The following is a 20,336-nucleotide window of genomic DNA, read 5'->3' on the forward strand; positions in this document are numbered from 1 at the left end:
CATCATGCAGGCATTTGACTAGGGAAAGGACAGGTCATTTGGCTGTTTCTATGGAGACCTGGTGTGGGGCTGGTCAGGTTTCACTTGACTGTGTCTCAGTAATACAGCTTGACTGCATATCCATTCAGCCCACAAGAGAGTATTAGACCCGAAACTGAACATCAAATTTACTGACCCCCTAGACATACACACCACATGCAGTCTTCTGAAGCAGGTCTTTGCTGTGTCCAACCTGCCTCTGATCTGTGGATTGCCACTACGGCAGACCAAAATGAGCAGGTAAGTCCGAATACTGCTCCAGACCTTTACAGGGTAAAGACCAACCCCAGCCCAGTGCCACATGGTTCAGAGAACTGGACAGTAAATTGTTTTTGTCTGTGTTGGCAAGCCTATTGGCATACATGAACAGGCTAGCTTTAAAGCCAGCAATTACACCCTGATCCATAAAAAGCATCCAGTACAACTGAGGGTACAATCTGAGGGCATCCATTGGGGGAATCATTAAATGGGGACCGCAGTGTTCATACATGTATAATTATACTGTATCACTAGTGACTATGGTTTTTCAATCATACAGCTACTTTATCAGAATTCATTTAAATGCTGGTTCAAGGGTTGAAATTATATGAAGCAATACAAGCATGTTAGAACTGGTTCACAGTCCGACAAATTAACGTTCCTAATACTGACAACTACTAGTTATTTGTCTGCATGAAATGAGGCACATTTCTGCGTGAGAGTGATGTGACGGTCCTAAATGGGCTGGTCGTAATGGAAACCCACAGATCTCCAACTGCAGTAGCAGGTCCGGGTCAGACAAAACAGACAGCGGGTACCTCCTCCCTGCTCTGCTCCTTCTCCACAACGCGGTGAAGCGTCTGCCGACCCTGTCCCAGCCCAGTGACGAGGAGCAGGGCTTGCAGATCACTATCGTTCAGAAAAAAAAAAAAACACTAGAACTGTATAAAATTATATCCAATGAGTTCACGTAGCACTGTGGCTGTAGCTCTGAAAAGCAGTGTTAAGTGTGTGTGTGTGTGTATGTGTGTGTTTGTGTGTGTGTGTGTGTGTATGTAGACCTCTCCTTTTGCCTGCTCATATGCCTTAATTATTAACCTATAGAAGAATTGTTAGAACTTTCCCCAGGAAAAAAAGTAAAACATTAAAACTCAAAGCCAGCTTTTTGAGATTAAAAAGAAGAGCACCTCCTCTGTGAAGCACAGGAAATACCAACTTACTCCCTCCCTGGATGCTAATATCCTCATGAAAAAAAAGTGTGTGTGTCTGTTTGCATGTGCGTGTGATGCTGTGTTTGTTTCAGTGTCTGTTAGCGTTTGTGTGTTAGTGTCTGTTCTTGTCTGTTTGTGTATTTTTGAATATGTTAGTGTCTGTGTGGGTTTTGTGTCTGTCTTTTCTCCAAGCTTTCATTTTTATCAACTGCATCTTCTGTGATAGTAGGGCTGTTCATTTCTCTAACCCTTTGCCCTTCAACTGAACCTGTAAAACACAACACTAAGCCTTCCAGCCTTCTCTGACCATACCCCTCATTTTCTCCTACCAATCTGGAAATTAACAATGACTTCAAAACAAACGAAAAAAAAAACAAAACAAAGAGAACCTGAAAATAAACCCACGTTGCACTCCCCTGGAGAGCGCAGTTACGCCTCACAGCCTCCAGGGGGAGCTCAGAGCAGGATAGAGAGTGAAATCTGGGCTCTGGCTCAGGTTCTTATGAGGGAGTGGATGGCATGTACTCGTCACTCGGCGTGGCCGTGTCGTCGCTAGGATCCAGGCTGTCCTTGGGGCTCAGCGTGCTATCAGTGGGGGGCGGGGTGGTGTCGGAGGGGGGAGGGGTTTCTGGGGAGCTCTGCTGCTGTCCATTGGGGGTGGGCTCAGTGGGCGTGGGAGGAGGGGTGGTGTTGCCCGTAGGCGGGGAGGTCAAAGGAGGTGGGGCGGTCTCCGTGGAGGGGGACGTTAAGCCGGGCGGGAGGGACTCCGTTTCGGAGGAGGGTGCGTTGGCCGGGATGGACTCCGTTTGGGGGGAGGCCAAGGCGGGCGCGGTGGGCTCTGTGGGTGTGGGTGTCTGAATAGGTGGTGGGGCCCCACCCCGGGGGGTGGAGTTTTGAAGCAGCCCCTCTCCAAGGGTGAGGCTCTCGCTCGGCTGTATGGAGGGGGTCTTCTCCACCAGTCGCCACTGCATAATGCTGGTGTCCTTGCCGCCTGTGGACACCAGGTGACTGTCACTGTGCAGGAAGCTCACGTTGGTCACGTGACTGCTGTGGGCGCTGTACTTGTGGCTTGGGGCCTGGGGGACAGTAACACAGCATTTAAGAGATGGTTACGTTGTAGTATTACGCTAATCAGCAAAGCACAATGATCCTACAGAAGCAAGTGCCTTTGGATTATCCATAGCTGATTCCATAGGTACAGTACCTGTGAAAAGTTTGGTCACACCAGATTTAGATAATGGGAAACATGCATTCAAAGGCATTCTGATCTAAAGACTTGAACTTATTTTCTTTGACAGATACAAGTTGTCAAGCTGATGCCTGTGTATTAAAATCTTTCTAAAAATGTCATTTTAAAAAATATTTTCTGGCTATTTTGAAGAATCTAAAATATAAGACAGTTTTGATTTGTTTATAACATGTTTTTGGTTGTTGCATAATTCTATTTGTGTTGTTTTGTAGTTTAGGTATCTTTACTATTATTCTGAAGTGTGGAAAATGGTAAAAATAAACCATACCCAAACTATTACTGTACATATAAGCTGAAAAATTGAAAACTCTTCCCAGTCCAGGAGGTGCATCCTCTAGGGAGAGCTCAGAACTCTAACACTGGGGCTCTGGTCTATCTGACAAAGGGCATTAGTAGAGAATGCTCAGCATGAAGGAGCTGTTCTGTGGGCTGTTAGGGTGAGCTCACCTTGGGTCGGGAGCAGGGGTACTGGAAGAGGTGGACTTTGCAGAAGTCATCAGCCAGCGCGATCACTTTCCTGTTGTGGGACCTCATCAGAGCGTTGATATCTGTCCCGTCCGAACCCTCCGGCCACACCCCTGTCCGGGACAAGACACAGGGCACAGGTTACATCCACACGCAGAGGACACATCACATTTCACACTTTCTCCCTCTGTCGGCAGCTCTGGTGGTATGTTTTGTCTCCAGCAGATGGCACCACAGCCACGTCTCATTTAGGTTGGGAGATTTTTGCCAAACTCGTCGTATCTCAAAGTGGGACCAAGGGAGGTTCCACGACAAATTACCCTGATACAAAATGGCTTTTCCTGTGGAAACTTCTCTATCTCTTACACACACCCACACACAGGTGCCGGCTTCTCACCCCACCCTGTCCCACTGCGTGTCTTGAGATTATGGTCACGCTACAGTTGTCTCAGCATTGCGGAGTAAACAAGACCTCCTTTTTCCCCGCAGTTTATGAAGACATCTCCCTGATTTGCTCTGCTTTGTCCATACGCTGGCCTGCAGACGTGAGCACGTGCTGATGCAAACCTGCCACCAGGGGGCAGACCAGCGCCACGGAGGCATGGCACGATTCTGCTGTCCCCTCACTGATCACTTCTCCCTTCAGAAATCTGTAATACATCTCTGGGGGACTATCGGCTCTGGTTTCAGCTCTCTTTCAATCTTTCGGCTCAGCGCGTTGGAATCTGCAAGTCAAGAGTTAACAGTTTTTCCAGTCTCATAAAGCCATGAAAAATGTAGGAGACGGGGTCCGATATTCAGACCTTTTGTTTCCATCTCTTTTTTTTTTTCACGTGTGCCTCACGTCAGGAGCGGTAGATACTATACCAGACCTCACAATCTGCAGAGGCACTTTTTCCAGGTGCGGGCGATTAAAATCATTATTTCCCTTTTCCATTGTGATTTGGGACAGAAATGACCAGGGGAGAATGTCACTTTATATCATGGGTATTGCATTTATCCCCGAGTCGAGCTATGCACGCTTTGCGTATTATGTGTCAGTTTGTCTCATATGCTCTTCCAACGCAGAAATTGCTGTGACATTAGAGCTGGTTGCGACTTTGAAATAAGGGAAGCAAAGAAGAGAGGGAGACAGACAGAAATGAGGAGAGGGAGAGAGGAAGGGAGATGGAGAGAAGTGGAGGGAGAGGGATGGAGAGACTGCGAATGAGAATTCCTGAGAGCATTTAATAGCGCTGAATGACTTGGGGCCCCAGCACTATCTAACCACAGACTGCCTGGCGCGGAGGGCCAGCCCCACAGAAAGGCTGCAATACCAGCCTGGAGACTGGGCAAAAATCCACCCCCACCAGGGAGAAATGAACCAGCAATCCCATCACACAGGGGCTGAGGGAGAGACCAAGCCTGTCAAAACCCACCCAGAGCCGCGAACACAGAGCTGTGTGTCACAGAAATAATGCTCTCTTTGAAGGGCCCGACGTAATGCCTTCAAAGTGCTCAACGCACAACAATTTCCATAAGCACTCGCAGACAGTCATAACTGCTTGTGAGAATAAGCAGGCACCAGATGAAGAGATTTCAGCTGCCGTGTGAGACTATGAATGTTTATGAAGGCTGCAGTCAAGCGTTACGAAGCTTTGCGGAGGTGTGAGGCGGCCCTCGCTTTTGCAGCGTGGAGACACCGTGACAGGCACTTCCGGTGAAACGGAACAGCACGGGACTGACCGAAGACGTGGAATCCCAGCACGCAGGTATATGTGGCCCAGTCAATGTCCTTGCACTCCGAGCGATTCCGGATCAGCTTGCAGCCATTTGGAATGTCCCCTGAGGGAGACAGAGAGAGAGAGACATAGTACAACCGATAACCTTGGGTTCCCTGGAGCGTGACCAAATGGGCGTCTGTCAGTGTATAAACCTTCACTAGTGTGCGTGTTTGTGTGTCAACGTGAGTGAAAGAGACTGTGTGTGTGCGTGTGTAAAAACCTCAGTGACATACGCTACACGACGACATGTTAGCATTGCCGTGTATGAACCTGAATGCACGTGATACTCAGCGCTTATGAACACTCAAGGAGCGACTGGAAGACACAGCATGAAGCTGCCAACTGGAAGTAGCGTCTAAAAGATCCAAGCTCTCTGGTATTAAAGTGTGAGCGAGCCAGCAGAACGGTGGATAACTCACAGTAAAGGATTTCATAGTCGCCTGAGTTGGACATGATGAACTTGTTGTCGGGGGACCAGTCAAGATGTGTGATGTAGCTGGAATGTCCCTGCAAGGAAGCAAAACAGAGAGAGGCTTAGAGAGGGAGGGAGAGAGGTGGATTGCTGTGCACACTTTGTCAACACAGACATATAGCAGACTGGAAAAGCCAATTCGGCTGAGCCGAGTGAAAGAGAAGCATAGTGGAGGAAGTCAGCAGAGGGTGAAAATGTTAGCACAGAGCTGTGGTACGACGTACACAGAACCTTTGTGGAGTGGTAAATTATTTCCAAAGCGGCAAGTCACATTTGATGCCAGGCACTGGCGTAAAATAGTAGCTTCAACAAAACAAAGAGGGGAAGGAGGGAGAGGGAGGCAGGGAGAGAGAGTGACAGGGTGATCTTTCCCACTCCACTGCGATTCCCCCCCCTTCCCCACCCCGTCTGTCCGTCTGTCCTCCCCCAGCCAGGGTCAGGGAGGGAATCTCTGTTTGTCTGTCTTGGCACTTTGTATGATTTCCTTGGAGTCTGCAGGCTTGCGTCCAAAGCACACACACACACACACACACACACACACACACACACACACACGCGCACACACACACACGCAGGAATGTCTGTGATGTCTTGCCAAGCCTGACCCAGACGCTTAACAGCTGCTCGGCTCACTTTGCACAAAGACACAATGCTCCGCACTGCGCTCACGTGCACACGCACATACACACACACACGCACAAACACACACGAGGCACTGTGTGAGACACACACATACCTCTTTGGAATACAGAAATATTTAACAGCCACACCACACATGTACACATACACATACACCCACGCTCAGTTCTTGCAGATAAACCTCGGTCCTCCTCCCTCCGATGTTAACATTAATGTACAGCTGTGTGTTTAATCTACAGCGTGGAGCTTGTCTCACAGACGGCCCAGAATCCTCTGGGGGGCCTAGACTGCAAACAGTCTGCCAGCGCCAATAAAAGCAGAAACCAGCATTCCCACAATGTTTAATTACGGCTTTGTTCTTTCTGAAATGCGCTGCCTCTCAAGATTAACCGAGAGGCTGAAAAGAGAATCAGACTTTTATGCTTTCACTCGCGCTTCTTGAATTTATTTTCATTTTTCATGCAGCGGTGTGGCCTTTCTCCAGGGCTCTTCAACGCCACCAGGTGGCTGAAAACAACAACAACATTGAGAAAGTGCTACGAGAGCCACGTAGTCCCATCAAGCACAGACACTGCACTCAAACAGAGACCTGAGCAGAGACTCCTTGCAAAGAGCTGGACCTGAAAATGACTCTGGATGCAAATGCAGCTGATCTTGACCTGACTGTGTGTACAAACGACTTTAATCCAACTGTCACTGCATAATCGGTTCTCCTGACTGACCTGATTGCGACCGTGTGAGCAGCCGATGTGGTTCTGCAAGCGACTTGGCCCTGACGCCGCTCACACATGCTGCGGTCGACCCTTTACCTGGCCGTCGCTGTGCCTGCTGGACTGAATCACGCCTGCATATGTTAAGGCAGACGAGGAGACCAGGAAAGGCAGGAGAGGAGGAGAGCCACACATTGACCAGCAGCCAATCAGAAAGCTCACACGAAGCAATCACTCTAACAATGGCACAGCACAAAGTCACTCCAAGGGTTGCAGACCAGGTCGACATGGGTCTCTTGTCACGGTCGATAAACCTTACTGCCTCTGTTTAATACGTGTCCCTCTGTGTTTGACACACACACATGCACTAAAAAACAGTTGCAGTAAGCACTGCTCTGTTCACATACTCAGGAGAGATCCTCCCAATCCAGCCTAAAAGCAAGGGCTTCCACTTCGGAGTTGGTGTGTATGGCAACCTGACCGGACTACTGTTCATCTCTGCACAATCATATTTGCTACAGAGCTCACCATTCTGTCACGCTTTGTGAGATTTATTTGAATAGCACGTCTAGACTGTGGCGATACAAAGCACCAACAGCACTCTGAGCTGTGATATAAAAGCCGAAGGACTTCTGCGCTAGTCTGGTTAAAAAAAAATGCAGGGAAGCTTGGCTTCCTTTTTGTCGATGAATGCTGGTATGGTTTAAAAGCCAGCAAAAATAGAAAACAATAATAAAAGAGTGGCTGAGCGTGCCTATTAGCGACTGGGCCTCTTTCACACAACATGAAACTAATATCTGCGGTCTGGGCACAGCATTCCGCGCGGGCCGCTACCATGAATACATCGCTTAAATCGACATGGCAGGCGTTGTAATGTTCTCTCCTGATATTCTAAACGCAACTGCATTTCTGCTCATATCTACACAAAGCACTCCTTTAGGAGGAGGAAGAGGGAGATACTGTTTCCCATCATCCTCTCCTTCCTTCAGCAGACTCGTATGAATCATCCTCCTCTTTTGGGCTCAAAGCAGACTCAAATTAATCATACTAATCATCTCCCTCTTCAAAGAGAGCGATTACGGCAGATTCAGAATGAAGATATGGCCACTGCGTGTAAACTGGAGTATCCGATCCAAAATTCTATTACCCAGGAAGTTTTATGACACTCTGTACAGCAGTAACATCCTGAGATCTGGAGAGAAACACCGGGGAGAGATAGTAACAGGTGATAACATAATTTCTGAAAAAATGTAACATAGTATAGACACTGTGACCATCCGATGCCGAGTTGATCTGATTCAGACTGACAATGTGAGCCCTTTAGTATGAGGGACTCCTGTACTACTGTCATCATGGCTGGCAGCTATATGAAAGACAGCAGTTACGTAGGTCAGTCTCATAATCAGTCTTTTAGCTCACGGTGCCATTTCACAGGGTCAAAACCTTCACAGTGATGTTCAAGAGCTCCAGCTCATGAAGTGAGCTGTCTTCAGAGAGCTTAGGCACTACACCGTGGGGTGGGCTGCAAGAGACTACTGAGAAGTGAGAGAGAGGACACTACAGGTGTGAGGGAGAGGACAGGGCAGGTGTGAGGGAGAGGACAGGGCAGGTGTGAGGGAGAGGACAGGGCAGGTGAGAGGGAGAGGACAGGGCAGGTGTGAGGGAGAGGACAGGGCAGGTGTGAGGGAGAGGACAGGGCAGGTGAGAGGGAGAGGACAGGGCAGGTGTGAGGGAGAGGACAGGGCAGGTGTGAGGGAGAGGACAGGGCAGACGCGTGGTGAGGAAAGCCCCTGACTCACAGTGCACTTCCCGTATCTGCTGTACTTCCTGCCATTCTCCGACACGGTGTAGAGGTAAATGAAGTTGTCATGTGATCCCACTGCCAGCAGGGTGCCATCTGGGGGACGGGGGGAGAAGAGGGGAGAGCAGAGGATGGTGGGTGTTTTTTTTTTTTTTGCCGTACAGAGCAGGCCCAGGTAGCCCGATCGGTAGCATGGTAACGTGGGTAAGACACACCCCTAGTCTCCACCTACCAACGGAGTAGCGCATGACAGACAGCTGCTCGTTCCCGTCGGTGTGGATGGCGACCAGGTCCCTCGTCTCAGCATCGAGAGCGTACCACCTGCGGCACACAGAGGGTCGAATGACAAACACTTGCTGCCGTTAAGACCCACACTGATGCAGACAGATGAGACCTTGGCTACATTATACAGACAGAGACCCTGGTTACAGTATGAATGTTCCAGAAGGCACGAGGTCTGAGGCAGACGTACTTTCCTGAGTGAGTCCCGATAGCCACGACTGCACCACTGGGGTGGAAGTCTGCACAGTGTCCATGCTCCTGAGAGAGAGAGGGAGAGGAGGGAGACAGAGGAGAAGACAGGAAGGAGGTAAGGAAAAGGGGAGGAGGGAAAGCAAGGAGAGGAGTGAGGAGAGGGAGAGAGGCAGAGGAGAGAAGGGAACACAGCAGGTCAGAGATTTTCAGATAATATCAAACAACAATGAGCTATGGAAACATTAGCAATCACTGGAAATGCAGAAAGCGCATGCTGCAGTACACCTGAAAGTGTGAGACGTTTTTCAGTACACTACTGTGCTACAACACAGAGTGTGAGAGGAGGTTGTAGGCAGTGCTTACATCCAGAAGCCTGGTCCATTCCAGCGAGTGGTCCACAGAGTTCCACAGGCACACCTGTCGGTCCTGAGCGCAAGTGAGGAACAGGTCCTTGAAGGGGTGCGTGGCCAGCCCCCAAAGCTCGTCTGTGTGACCCTGGAGGGGGGAGGGGCAGAGGTAGAGTGACAGGTTAAAATCTGGCATCTTGGGGAGCACGGGGAGAGAGAATTACCCTCCACAAAGACAGAGACAAGAGAAAAAATCTCCCTCACAGAGAAAAAGAACAAACAGGAAGCAAACAGAACAGACAGGCATGAGACAGTACCCCATTGAAGAGACAGACAGACAGGAAGAGGACAATTCCACAGCCCGAGGGCCCAGTTGGCTGGAGCTGAAAGACTGGAGGCATTCCAAGGACGCTTGTTTATTTTAAACGGGAAATCACCAGAAAATGACCCCTAATAGAGAGCAGCGCTAACACTCCATCTCTGGATATAATAGTTCTCGTCTGCGCTCCTTCAGGGAGGAAATGAGTCGGAACCAATGAGGGACCAGCATTGGATGCCCGTGCAGTCCTGGATTCCCTTTCATCTGTTCAGCCCGTCTCACTCCTTCCCCATCCTAAATTAGCCCCCACAAGTTCGGAAACTTTTTCTGCGTTTGTTTTTTAAGGCTGTGTGCCTGAGCACAGTACCTTTGCATAAGAGGTAACCACCTTTACAGCTGACAATCCACACGATACCTGACTACATTCAATACCTGTAATACCTGTGTGATTCACCAATCTGTGTCTAACAGATGACCACCTGTGCACAATAGTTGACCACTGGTGTACAACATCTGCCTATCCACATATATTGCCTGGTTATCGGGTATTCTTCTTTGATTTGCAGCCACCATGCTCTCTAGGAGGTTTTGGAATGTATGGTGTGAATGAATCACGTGAATGACACGACAATAAAATAAAAGAATGTGGACAGAGAAAGTAGAGACAGGCCCACACTATTCACTCACCTGCACTTCAACCTGGAAACCATCATTAAACGTCCCCCTCAGGATGAAGTTTCGCGATGTGCCCACCAAAAATTCCTCCCCCTTCCCCTCGGCCACAGCACGAATGGTTCCGTATTGGTCAGGGACCTACAGGACCACAGGGATGAAGAGATATCCAGAGAGGAGGTGAGACAAAGTACAGCAAAATATATTTAACTATACAAACTATATATGGTGTAATTAAGTAGCGGGTGTGTGTATGCATGATGTCACAGACCTTGCATACACAGATGGTGTGTGTGTGTATGCATAGGTTCCTAAGGTGTGTAAGAAGGTATGTGCATGTGTTCCTGGAGTGTAAACAGGGTATGAGAGGGTGTGTGTGTAGAGTGTGTTTGTATATAGTGTGTATGTGTGCGTATGTGCGGGGCAGGGTGCTCTGTGCTGGACTCTGTGTGCAGGGCGTCCCACCTCGATCTCTCTCTCTGGGCTCAGGTCGTGGTCCCACAGGATGATCTTGTGGTCCTTTCCCCCTCCTGTCAGCAGAGTGCCATTCCTCATCTGGCACAGAGTGAACAGGCTGCCGTCGTGGGCCTTGATCTGACTGCTGATCTGGTACACACCTGAGGGACAGGCCACCGGCGAACGGGAGAGGGACGAGGAAAAGAAAGGCAGACAATCAGAGGGAAAGCAGGGCATGTGGGTAAAGAGATGTGTCTCTAGTTCCAGACCCCCCACCAAAACACACACACACACCACACACACACACAAACAGACCGTGCTCAATACCTATCAGACGAGACAAGAAGAGGAAAAAAAACAGAGAGATACAAATGGGGAGAAGGAGAAATATCGAGAGACTGCCAGTAACTCCCAGCCCAGCTTTCTGGGAGTGAAATAGCAGAAATACTTCACAGTCATTAATGTGGTTCATGGTGGGAATTCAAGACAGGCGCTCTCTTGTTGTTCTCTGGGGGGCAGCGTGTGCTGGAGGGGAATGACGAGTGTGTGTCTGCGTGTGTGTGTGTGTATGTGTGTGTGTGGGGCTGACATGTCTGCATTCTCCGCATTCCTCCATTTTATCGCTCCTGAAATAACAGCGTAGGATGTGCTGATAATGCACTTGCAGCAGGGGGGAACCCCGCTGGTGCGGGGCAGCGCACCGGGTGATTCCCCAGCTGCGGCCGCCCCGGAGCAGCGCGAGGGCGGGGCTTCGGCCTACACCCCTCTGGGGCACTCTGGAGCTGAAAAAAACGCGCCGTTTGGCAAAGCTAATCACACATTAACACAGCCTGCGGATCATGCCGAGTTGGCACGGGACCAAAAGTAGCACTGCTGAACACTCCGGAGGACCGCATTCGGACAGGAGGTGCTGCCCACCAAGCTGACTGTGGACCATGTTTCATTGTATCAAAAAAAAGATCACACAAACTGGGAAAATTTGACAAATGGGACTACCCCTGGCAACACGGGCAGTCAGTGACATTCAGTTGACATTATCAGCAAACTGCTAGCCTGGGTGACAGCCTACTAGCTAATATTAGCCTTACTGGTATGATACTGGTAAGTGAGCATAAGGATCCAACAATGGGGGGGTGGAAATGTGGGACAGCCATAGAAACATAAGTACTCTTAGCAACTCGGCAGCAATGGCGCAGCTGAAAATACAGATATGAACCAGCAGGACAAACACGTACTTAGCCCAAAAGGCTAATGCTAGCTAGCAGACTTGGTGAACGCAGTGATGCAGGTGGTAAAAATCTGATCTCACAAATGGACACAGCCTTGGGTCTCGTGTAAAGCACAGGGAACAGAGTGCCCCTCTGAGCAGCTCTTATGAACCTCTGCATCTGCGGGCTGGGTGTGGGGTTTGGAATGCCAGCCTGAGAAAGGCGTGCATCGAAGCATTCATGCTTTCATGACACAACAGAATCAAAATCAATGATCAAAACTGAAATCAGAATCAACTGACAAACAATCCTATGTGCAAATGATTTTGCTTATATTCCATCATTTTGAAGCACAAGTTTAGCAATTGTGAATTAGCTCGCTAAATTGCTTGGTCTAGTAGCTGTGGATGGAGATACCTACAGATACATATAAGGCCAGCTGAGTTCAGGATTTTTTTAAGTTTGGGAAAAAAGGCTTCAGCTTCATATGGGGAATGCACCTCATATTTTTATATACTTTATATACACTATATTATATACATTTCATTCGCTTCATATTTTGATAGCATTTATGGCAGTTTGCCAGGCTCTAACAACACACGCTAGAGCTTGTGTTCTTGGCTCGTATCCTTTTATTCAAATGTAGTTTGGCTGCCTTGTATCCTGTTCGCATTGTGTGTTTCAAAGGTTTCGCTGAGAGTATATTAGCGAGGCTTACTTTTAGCTACATTCATTCAGTCATTTAAAAGCTACAACAGAAAACTGAGGATAAAACCAACAGGTCAGACATGCAGCTCATTCAAAGGACCATTTTTTCATTGATCTAGATGTCTGGCTAATAAGAAATTACGAATCAATTATGTAAATGATTCTTTGGTATATTTTGTACGTGTACATTTTGCACATATTTTGTATTAAGACTTTATTTATTAAATGCTTTGATGGATCGATTTACATTTCCTAGCCCCGGGAGTAGTACAGGTAATGGGTAATGGGAGTTTTGTGGCCAGTAGGAGGCAGAGTTTCACCTTCATGAAGGACAGAGGGGTTTTTAATGGGGAGAGACACAGAGAAACAAATTTGCATTAGATTAAGTTATGGCTCCATATTAGCAGAGACAGAGCCTCTTTTCATTTATCAGGTCCGAGTAATTTGAATACAAAGCAAGACTAAAGGAATAAATTATGCTAATTCCCGCACATTGAACCATCCTAACCACAGCACGCCTCTCTGTCTATCTGCTCACATCACACAGCACTAAATCTGTCAGGTCATTTGTTTTGGGTTAATAAAATGCTACTGGATGAGGAACTCCGCCTAATACTCTCACGCACGCAATCAGCGAACCAAACCCGTGCCTCTGTTGTTCTGACACATCTAATATTAATTCAGCACGGAGACCGGAACGATCTGGAATTACAGCAGTGCCTTCAGCCCTGCACGTAATGATATCAAGCTTACAAAAGACAGGAGGTATCAGAATTCACCCCCCCCCCCAACCAGTGTTTCTGGACAGCACGTACCTTCACACACCCAATTTCGCAAAGCACTATGGGAGTGATGGCCTGTGAGCACTGAAATACCCCGCCAGCCCTGTTTGAGCTCGGCATTCAGATGCTCCACAGCCTGGGGGCGCAATGCTCGGATTCATCGCGGCAAATAGGGTAAATAAATAACCATTAACAGTTTAGTGCTGGCACGGCTCTGTAGCTCTTTAAGACCAGTTCCTGCCTGCGCCAACAAAAACAATTATCGTTAGAACACGGATCTTCCTCCAGGCACATGGGCCCAACGCGAGAGACCTGCCAGCATCCACACCCTCATTCTCTCTCTCTTTTTCTCTCTCTCTGTTTTGCTCTCTCTCTCTGGGTGTAAGGTTGTGGGCTTGTTGGGGGGTTTGCTGTGCGGTGCTAGGGTGTCAGCGGTACCTTTCGGCCCCTTCCCCGGGGCAGGCTCCACCGTGCTGCGGCTCCACACCAGCATTATGCCCCCAGAGTCGCCTGTGAGAATGTCCCCATTGTTGAGGAACGCCAGGCACTGTACGAACTTCGGCTTCTCGTATTTCTGAGGAAGGAAAGAGAGAAAGAAGAAGTGAAGAAGAGAGTGGGAGGAAGAAAAGCAGAGAAATAATGAGGGAAGGGGTTAAGGGAAGAGAGAGAAGGTTACATTCCCACACACCAGCTGCACCACAAAGAGAGAGTGGGCATGTATGACTATGTGGTGACTGTTCTTATTTGTGCTTGTGGGTCTGCAGTGTGTGTGTGTGTGTGTGTGTGTGTGTGTGTGCTCACCCCAAAGATGCCCTGCTTGCGTGCCAGCGAGGTACCACTCCAGGTCCAGAAGAAGACGTGGGACTTGCCGCAGGTGACAATGGTGTTGGCGTCCGTGGGGTGAAACTCCACTGCTAGCACCACTTCATTCGTGGTCTGGAGGGTGGAGAAGAGGCAGGATGTCACAGGAAGGTGAGGGAGTCACAGTGAGGGGGACCAGAGACCAGTGAAATGGGGACAAGGGGAACACGGGTGATGATAGGAAGAAGCTCACCTTAATTTCTGCTATCTTGGATTTCTTATTCCAGTCCCAGACGGTCAGCATATGCTCATTAGAGTCGTCAATCACGCCCAGGTGGATACCTGAGTCCTGGGGGGACAGAGACCTTTCAGCAACTTCAACTTCAAAAAAAAAAAAAAAAAAAAGTTCTGATCGGTCTGTGTGGAAAATGGAGAAATGCAGATCTGCATTCCAATGATTAAGAATGCTTACTAGTTCTAGATTCAGAAATAGAATGACCACCAAAAGAGATTACAGAATAAAAAAAACTTAATGTGTGTGTGTGTGTATGCTGGACTGAAGTACAGGCAGGGAGCTGGAATGTGCTGAGAGAGAGCGCAAGAATGAGAGGAGAGAGACTGAGAACCAGGGAGAGAGAGAGGGAGGACTGTGAACCGCTGCTGATTAGAGGCACTGTGAGGCATCTGGCACCCAGGCGAGGGCCTCCAACATTACAGCGTGTTCACAGCGGGGAGGTCCAGAGTTTCAGGACGACGGATCTCTCGAGCTCTGGAATTCCGCGGCTCTGAAACTCCGGAACTCTCAAACTTCAGACCTCCGGAGCTCCAAAAGCCCCAGAATTCAACAGCTCCTGAAACACTCAAATTCTTAAGATTAACGACCCTTGCAAGTACAAAAAGGGCCTACATGTTTTCCTAGGCTTTCAATGTAAAAATCTATTCCGAGATCTAGCCTGTGGCGGATCTGCCCTGTTCTCACACAATGCAACCACATTTTATGGCTCTCCCTCTCTCCCTCTCTCTCTCTCTCATGAGCCAGGCTCATTTCGTTCAGTGCTGAGGATGAGGATGGAAGGCCGGAGACTCACGGCTTTGGAGAAGGAGAGCGAGCCGACACCCCTCTCGAAGGTGCCCAGGCCGATGACCTGCAGGGTGGACAGGCTGACCGAGTCCCACACCCTGACGTGGGGCTGCAGGGGCTGGAGGGAGGGAGGGAGGGAGGAGACGGTTACCCGCTACCTTCGGGCTTGCAAACCTCAGGCATAAAACAGGGCAGCCAAGTGGAACAGCGGTTAGGGAACTAGACTGCAAGAGAATATCCATCTTTTCATTACCTACCAAATTATTGTGGAAAAGGAAAAATATATATTTCCACCAAGCATCTTAAATACACTTAACTTTTAACCCCGCTATAGTTGGGCCAAGTGAGTGCGTGTGGGAACTCATCAGAGAGGCTGAAATCCCAGGTGCGGATGTACCTTCGGGTTAAATATTTACTCAACTAACACTTAAATCTTACCTGCATCAGTAAATATCCAGTGGCATGAACATGTCGCAAGTAAAATGCATTGGAATGCAATCTATGGAAGTTGCTGTTACAGGCGCGCACACACACGCTAATGTACAGGTGCAAGTACGTTCACAAGCAAATGCACAAAAACGCCAGCACAGAAAAGACCCATAAACACACAAATACACATACGCACATATGGGTTGCACAATAAACACAGCAGGCTTGTTGTTTTCACAGTCTCGGAGCACAGACCACAGACACCAAACTCGATGGCATTTCAGCTGCAGGCTGCCAGAGCGGGGCTCGGCCAGGTGCGTGGGGAGACAGAGAGAGGGAGAGGGAGAGAGAGAGGGTGAGGGGGAGAGTGAGAGAGAGGGGGAGAGAGAAAGAGAGAGAGAGAGAGAGAGGGTGAGGGAGAAGGAGAGAGAGAGTGCAAGAGAGAGACAGAGACAGAGAAAGAGAGTGAGAGCAAGGGAGAAAGGGGGAGGGAGAGAGAGGGTGAGGGAGCGAGAAGCTTGTTTTCTTTAGAACCTGTTTAACTCCCTGAGCCCAACTCGCTTGCCCCTTTGCGCACCGCCAACAGCTCTGGCAACGCCTCTGTGCCAGATCAGGCACCATTACTGAGGGCGTGGAAGCACTCACCCGACCGTCCTTGTCCACGCCGGCGAGCTGCCCGGTCGCAATGCGGATCTTGTCAGGGTGGATCGCCAGGCTGAAAGGGGACAAGGGGAGGGCATGAGCATGTCACTCTCAGAGAGAGGGGGATGAATAGCATTCTACTGGAGGAAGGAGAGCGCCTCCATGCACTGAGAGGCTAGGTAACATATAATTTACACCGACATGTCAGAAACAAGTCCTTTTTTTAGCATCTGACATAACCCAGGTAAAAGCAAGGCTAAACAAGATTGTTGATGTAATTCAATACTGGTGGGCAGCAGAGGAAAATCCAATTTAAATCCTATTTCCCAACAGAGACAAAGGCCCACACTGTTTACAGACCCACTATCAGAACCTTCTCATTTGCCTTCTTGAATCCCTGACAAACCCCCATTTGCATTTCATTTTCATAGAGGTCGTGGCTCTTCCAACGGCTCCCCTGGGAGCGCCACATGACGCCCGCATTGCGTGCGGCCGTGCGTAGGTGCCAGCGGCGTTATCCTCCCCTGAGGCCCGAAAGGACGCACCATTTTACGCAGTCGGTGTGGCCCAGGTAGTGGCGCTGCGTCCTCTCCTCGTAGTTGAAGAGCACGACCACTGAGGCGATGAAGTACACCATCTCTCCCGTGGGCAGCAGGTACACGTTCGCCCTGCAGTCGCGACCCCTGTAGCCGTACCTGACCGACTGAGTCAAGGAGAAGAATGGAGATGCAGAGAGAGAGAGAGAGAGAGAGAGAGAGGGAGAGAGAGCAAGAGAATGAGAGAAACAGAAGGGGGGGGGGAGACAGAGGAGACAGATAGAGACAAAGAGAAAGAGTGAGACAAAGAGAGGGACAGACAAAGAGAAACCAAGATAGACAGAGAGAGAAGGGGGGAGAGACTGACAGAGACAGAGAGAAGCAACGACACAGAGAGAGAGACAGAGACAGAGAGACAGCAAGAGAATGAGAAAGAGAGACAGAGAGAGAGGGGGAGACAAAGACAAAGAAACAAAGATATAGAAAGACAGAGAAGGGGGGAGAGAGGAAAAGACAGAGGGAGAGTGAGAGGGAGAGACTGACAGAGAGGCTAAGACACAGAGAGAAAGAGAAAGAGACAGCAAGAGGGGGAGAGACAGACGGAGACAGAGAGAGGGATAGACAGGGACACACAGACGCGTGAGGCATGCGCTTGGATGCCCAGCGGGGACAGGCTCTGACCGCACAGACGCCTCCAAATGGCCGAGACGGCGTGGCATTTCTCAAACATGAGAGAATGTTATTATCGTGAGGCCCGCGTGTTTACAGTTCAGGATCCTGTAAGATGCTGCAAAATACTGTGCCTTTGAACCTGGCCCTGCACAGGGGCATCTGGGGAGATGCAGGAAGAAGAGCGCGGACCTGCACAGGAAGGGAGGGCCCAAATCCGCAGGATCCGCTCTCCTTACCGCCAACAAGGGAGGAGACGGCCAGAGCGGGGAAGGGGGGGGGGGGGGGGATTGCAGAGGAGCGGTCAGCTGAGGACAGTCCAGCAGCCCAGACAGGTCCAGGACCACAGAGACAGACAGAGAGGAATGTGGACAAACAAACAATCTACGTGTACTTATTTTACGTGTACTATTGAGATATATTTTGGATTCAGAGTTCTAGTGACGGATGTATGCCAGTATATATACTATATATATATATATATATATATATATATATATACTTATGTTCTATTATGCTGGAAGTCGCTCTAGACTTCAATCATTTAGCAGATGCTCTTAACCAATGTAATGTAATTACATTATGTAACTTTGCAGCTGCATAAATGGACAGAGAGGGACAGGTAGGCAGGCAGAGAGTTGGACAGATGGACAGAGTGACATGGCGGACGAGCCAGCCGAATGCGGCAGGGAAGGATACACCCACTCCAGCTTCAGTCTCTCCGGTGGCAGCTCCGTCCGGATGTCCTCGTAGTTCTCCACGTCCGACGGGATGAACATGGTGATGGGACGTCCCCTCATGAACATCTTAATGTAGTCCCCCTCTGCGAAGAGGCCAGCGAGAGGGGGTAACTAGACCACTCAAAAAATTGGGCATTCTCGGCCCCTTCCCAAGGAGAGGGAGAGAAGAGGAAGAAAGAAGGAGAGGAGAGACAGAGAGAGAAAAAGAGGAAGCCAACTGGTGCTTCCCACACACTGTGTGTGTTAGACTGAGGTTAATACTGCAGGCGTTGTTAAAAAAAAAAAATGTAAAAAAAAAAACCTCACCCAGACAGACAGACAGACAGACAGACCGGCAGGAACAAGCAGAAACAGCAAGCATCGTGCAGCAGGATCGAAGCAGGAAGATGAAAACCCAAACCCAGCTGAAATAAAAACAAACGTGCCGAGCAGCCGAGGAAGAGGAAGAGGAGGAGGAGGAGGAGGAGGAAGAGAGCCAGAACACCAGGATGCTTGGGTTTCAGTGACTAGGAGTGCTGGAATGTGTTTTCCTGGTCGCCCGTCCAGCTTTGAATGAACATTATGACACCTCAATCCAAGAAGGAGCGAGACGAAGAGGGAGAAACCCATAGGTGGGATGGCAGCAGAGTGAGTCCTTACAGCACGTCCCTCTGTACCCTTCCACAGGCGAGAGGGACAGTCTCTGTGGCGTTTAGAGCAGCGGTTTGAGTGGGCAACCTGTAACAGCATTCCTTCCTGCCACGATTTCCCTTCAATACTTTTTACAGACAAAAATCCAGCCGCCTGAATTCTTCAGCCTCGTCTTGGTGGTTTTCGGGGAGGAGTTTACGAAATTAGGGGGTGTGGCCTCTGAGCCACAGACAGAGCTGTGCATGAACGGCGCTCTCGGGATCCCTGCAATCCTTTCACAAACTACACAGCGACCTCCCTCTGGCACCAGGCTGACATTCATCTGTATAAGTGGATACTGTGGAGAAATGTATGGGTGTCCGCTTAGTAAATCTATCACATAATGTAACATCACCTGATTGAAGCTCAGCGTTATTCTATTCATTAAGTGCGGTGTGTGATGAAATAGTACTCAAGACAGAGAGAAGGAAAAGCAAGGGAGATTTCTTTAGTACTTTGCAAGAGTGTGTGAGTGTGATAGAGAGATGGACAGAGAGAAAGAAAGACAGCGGCGGCAGCCCAAAGCGGAGAGGGTGAGCGAGCGCTTGTTCCATGGCCCTCGGCGCTCCCCAGGTGCAGTCTTACCTTGGCTGTTTTTTTCTCTAGTTGACATTTTGGCTGGTTATGAGACAGAGATAAAATCACTCAGCACAAATGGGAAATGGCACTACATGAAAATGAACAGTTAAAAACGGCTCGACGCTGATAACATGAAGACGTGAACAAGAGTGGGCCCGGGGGGGACGGGGCGCTTTCCCACGTAACGGGGCACAGAGTCTACCTAAAACGTCTACTAACTACACACAAGTTAGAATGGCTCCTCCTTACGTGGGACTGGTTCTGGAAGGAGTCTGATCTCAAATTAACATCCAAAACCACTCTGGGATCAGAGAGTGGCGGTATGACAATGATTTACTGTGTAAGCACAATTTAACAGCTGGGGAGGGGTAACCCAAGGGTTTTACCCATAACCACATTTAAAAGACACAGCAGATGTTGAGCGCGTACGCTGAACTTTCATGTGGTTCTGGTTCGTGACGGGAACAGGGGAAGAAAAATCAATGACGTGGGTTCAGATGATATCTTACCTTGGCTGATCACTGGGTCTTTGTGCCTGGAAGAGAACAGCACAAGTCGGAGATTAGGACACAGTTGATTAATTGCTCGGCTTTTGTGTTGTTGTTGTTGAATATTTCTTTGTGGGCAGGTATGTGGGATCATACTGGATGAATGAACAATGGGTAGAAGATAATACTAAGAATGGGAACAGCGTGTATTTTGAAATCTGAAGTCCCTATGTTATGTCTGTGATTTGTTAAATCATTAGCTCCTATATACATACTCAACAATTGTAAAGGTGTAAAGGTGTCTACATTTATGTTTTTAGGTGGGTGAGCATCTCGTTCTTAATAAAAAATAAAAAAAAGAATTGTGATGAATGTGGTGGGGGAGGGGGGTTAGACAAGGGTTTGAAT

At 49.0% G+C, this 20,336-nt stretch overlaps 1 protein-coding gene across 1 annotated transcript in view; it reads right to left on the reverse strand.

The window, feature by feature from the left end:
* Positions 1-1,376: 1,376 nt before the first annotated feature.
* The window catches only part of LOC118789769 (echinoderm microtubule-associated protein-like 4), a 64,587-nt gene continuing 45,627 nt past the window's right edge, over positions 1,377-20,336 (reverse strand). The window contains exons 6-24 of the mRNA XM_036546368.1: positions 19,950-19,975; positions 19,447-19,479; positions 18,152-18,275; positions 16,793-16,942; positions 16,251-16,320; positions 15,184-15,294; positions 14,349-14,444; positions 14,096-14,230; positions 13,733-13,868; positions 10,606-10,757; positions 10,156-10,281; positions 9,166-9,297; positions 8,801-8,868; positions 8,561-8,649; positions 8,327-8,424; positions 5,126-5,213; positions 4,669-4,767; positions 2,926-3,056; positions 1,377-2,305 (exon numbers count right to left, since the gene is read on the reverse strand). Of these exons, the coding sequence (XP_036402261.1) occupies positions 1,730-2,305; positions 2,926-3,056; positions 4,669-4,767; positions 5,126-5,213; positions 8,327-8,424; positions 8,561-8,649; positions 8,801-8,868; positions 9,166-9,297; positions 10,156-10,281; positions 10,606-10,757; positions 13,733-13,868; positions 14,096-14,230; positions 14,349-14,444; positions 15,184-15,294; positions 16,251-16,320; positions 16,793-16,942; positions 18,152-18,275; positions 19,447-19,479; positions 19,950-19,975 (2,440 nt within the window). The 3' untranslated portion in view covers positions 1,377-1,729. The remainder of the gene's footprint in view (positions 2,306-2,925; positions 3,057-4,668; positions 4,768-5,125; positions 5,214-8,326; positions 8,425-8,560; positions 8,650-8,800; positions 8,869-9,165; positions 9,298-10,155; positions 10,282-10,605; positions 10,758-13,732; positions 13,869-14,095; positions 14,231-14,348; positions 14,445-15,183; positions 15,295-16,250; positions 16,321-16,792; positions 16,943-18,151; positions 18,276-19,446; positions 19,480-19,949; positions 19,976-20,336) is intronic.

This window comes from Megalops cyprinoides, chromosome 15 (genome assembly GCF_013368585.1).
Source record: "Megalops cyprinoides isolate fMegCyp1 chromosome 15, fMegCyp1.pri, whole genome shotgun sequence".
NCBI classification, from domain to species: domain Eukaryota; kingdom Metazoa; phylum Chordata; class Actinopteri; order Elopiformes; family Megalopidae; genus Megalops; species Megalops cyprinoides.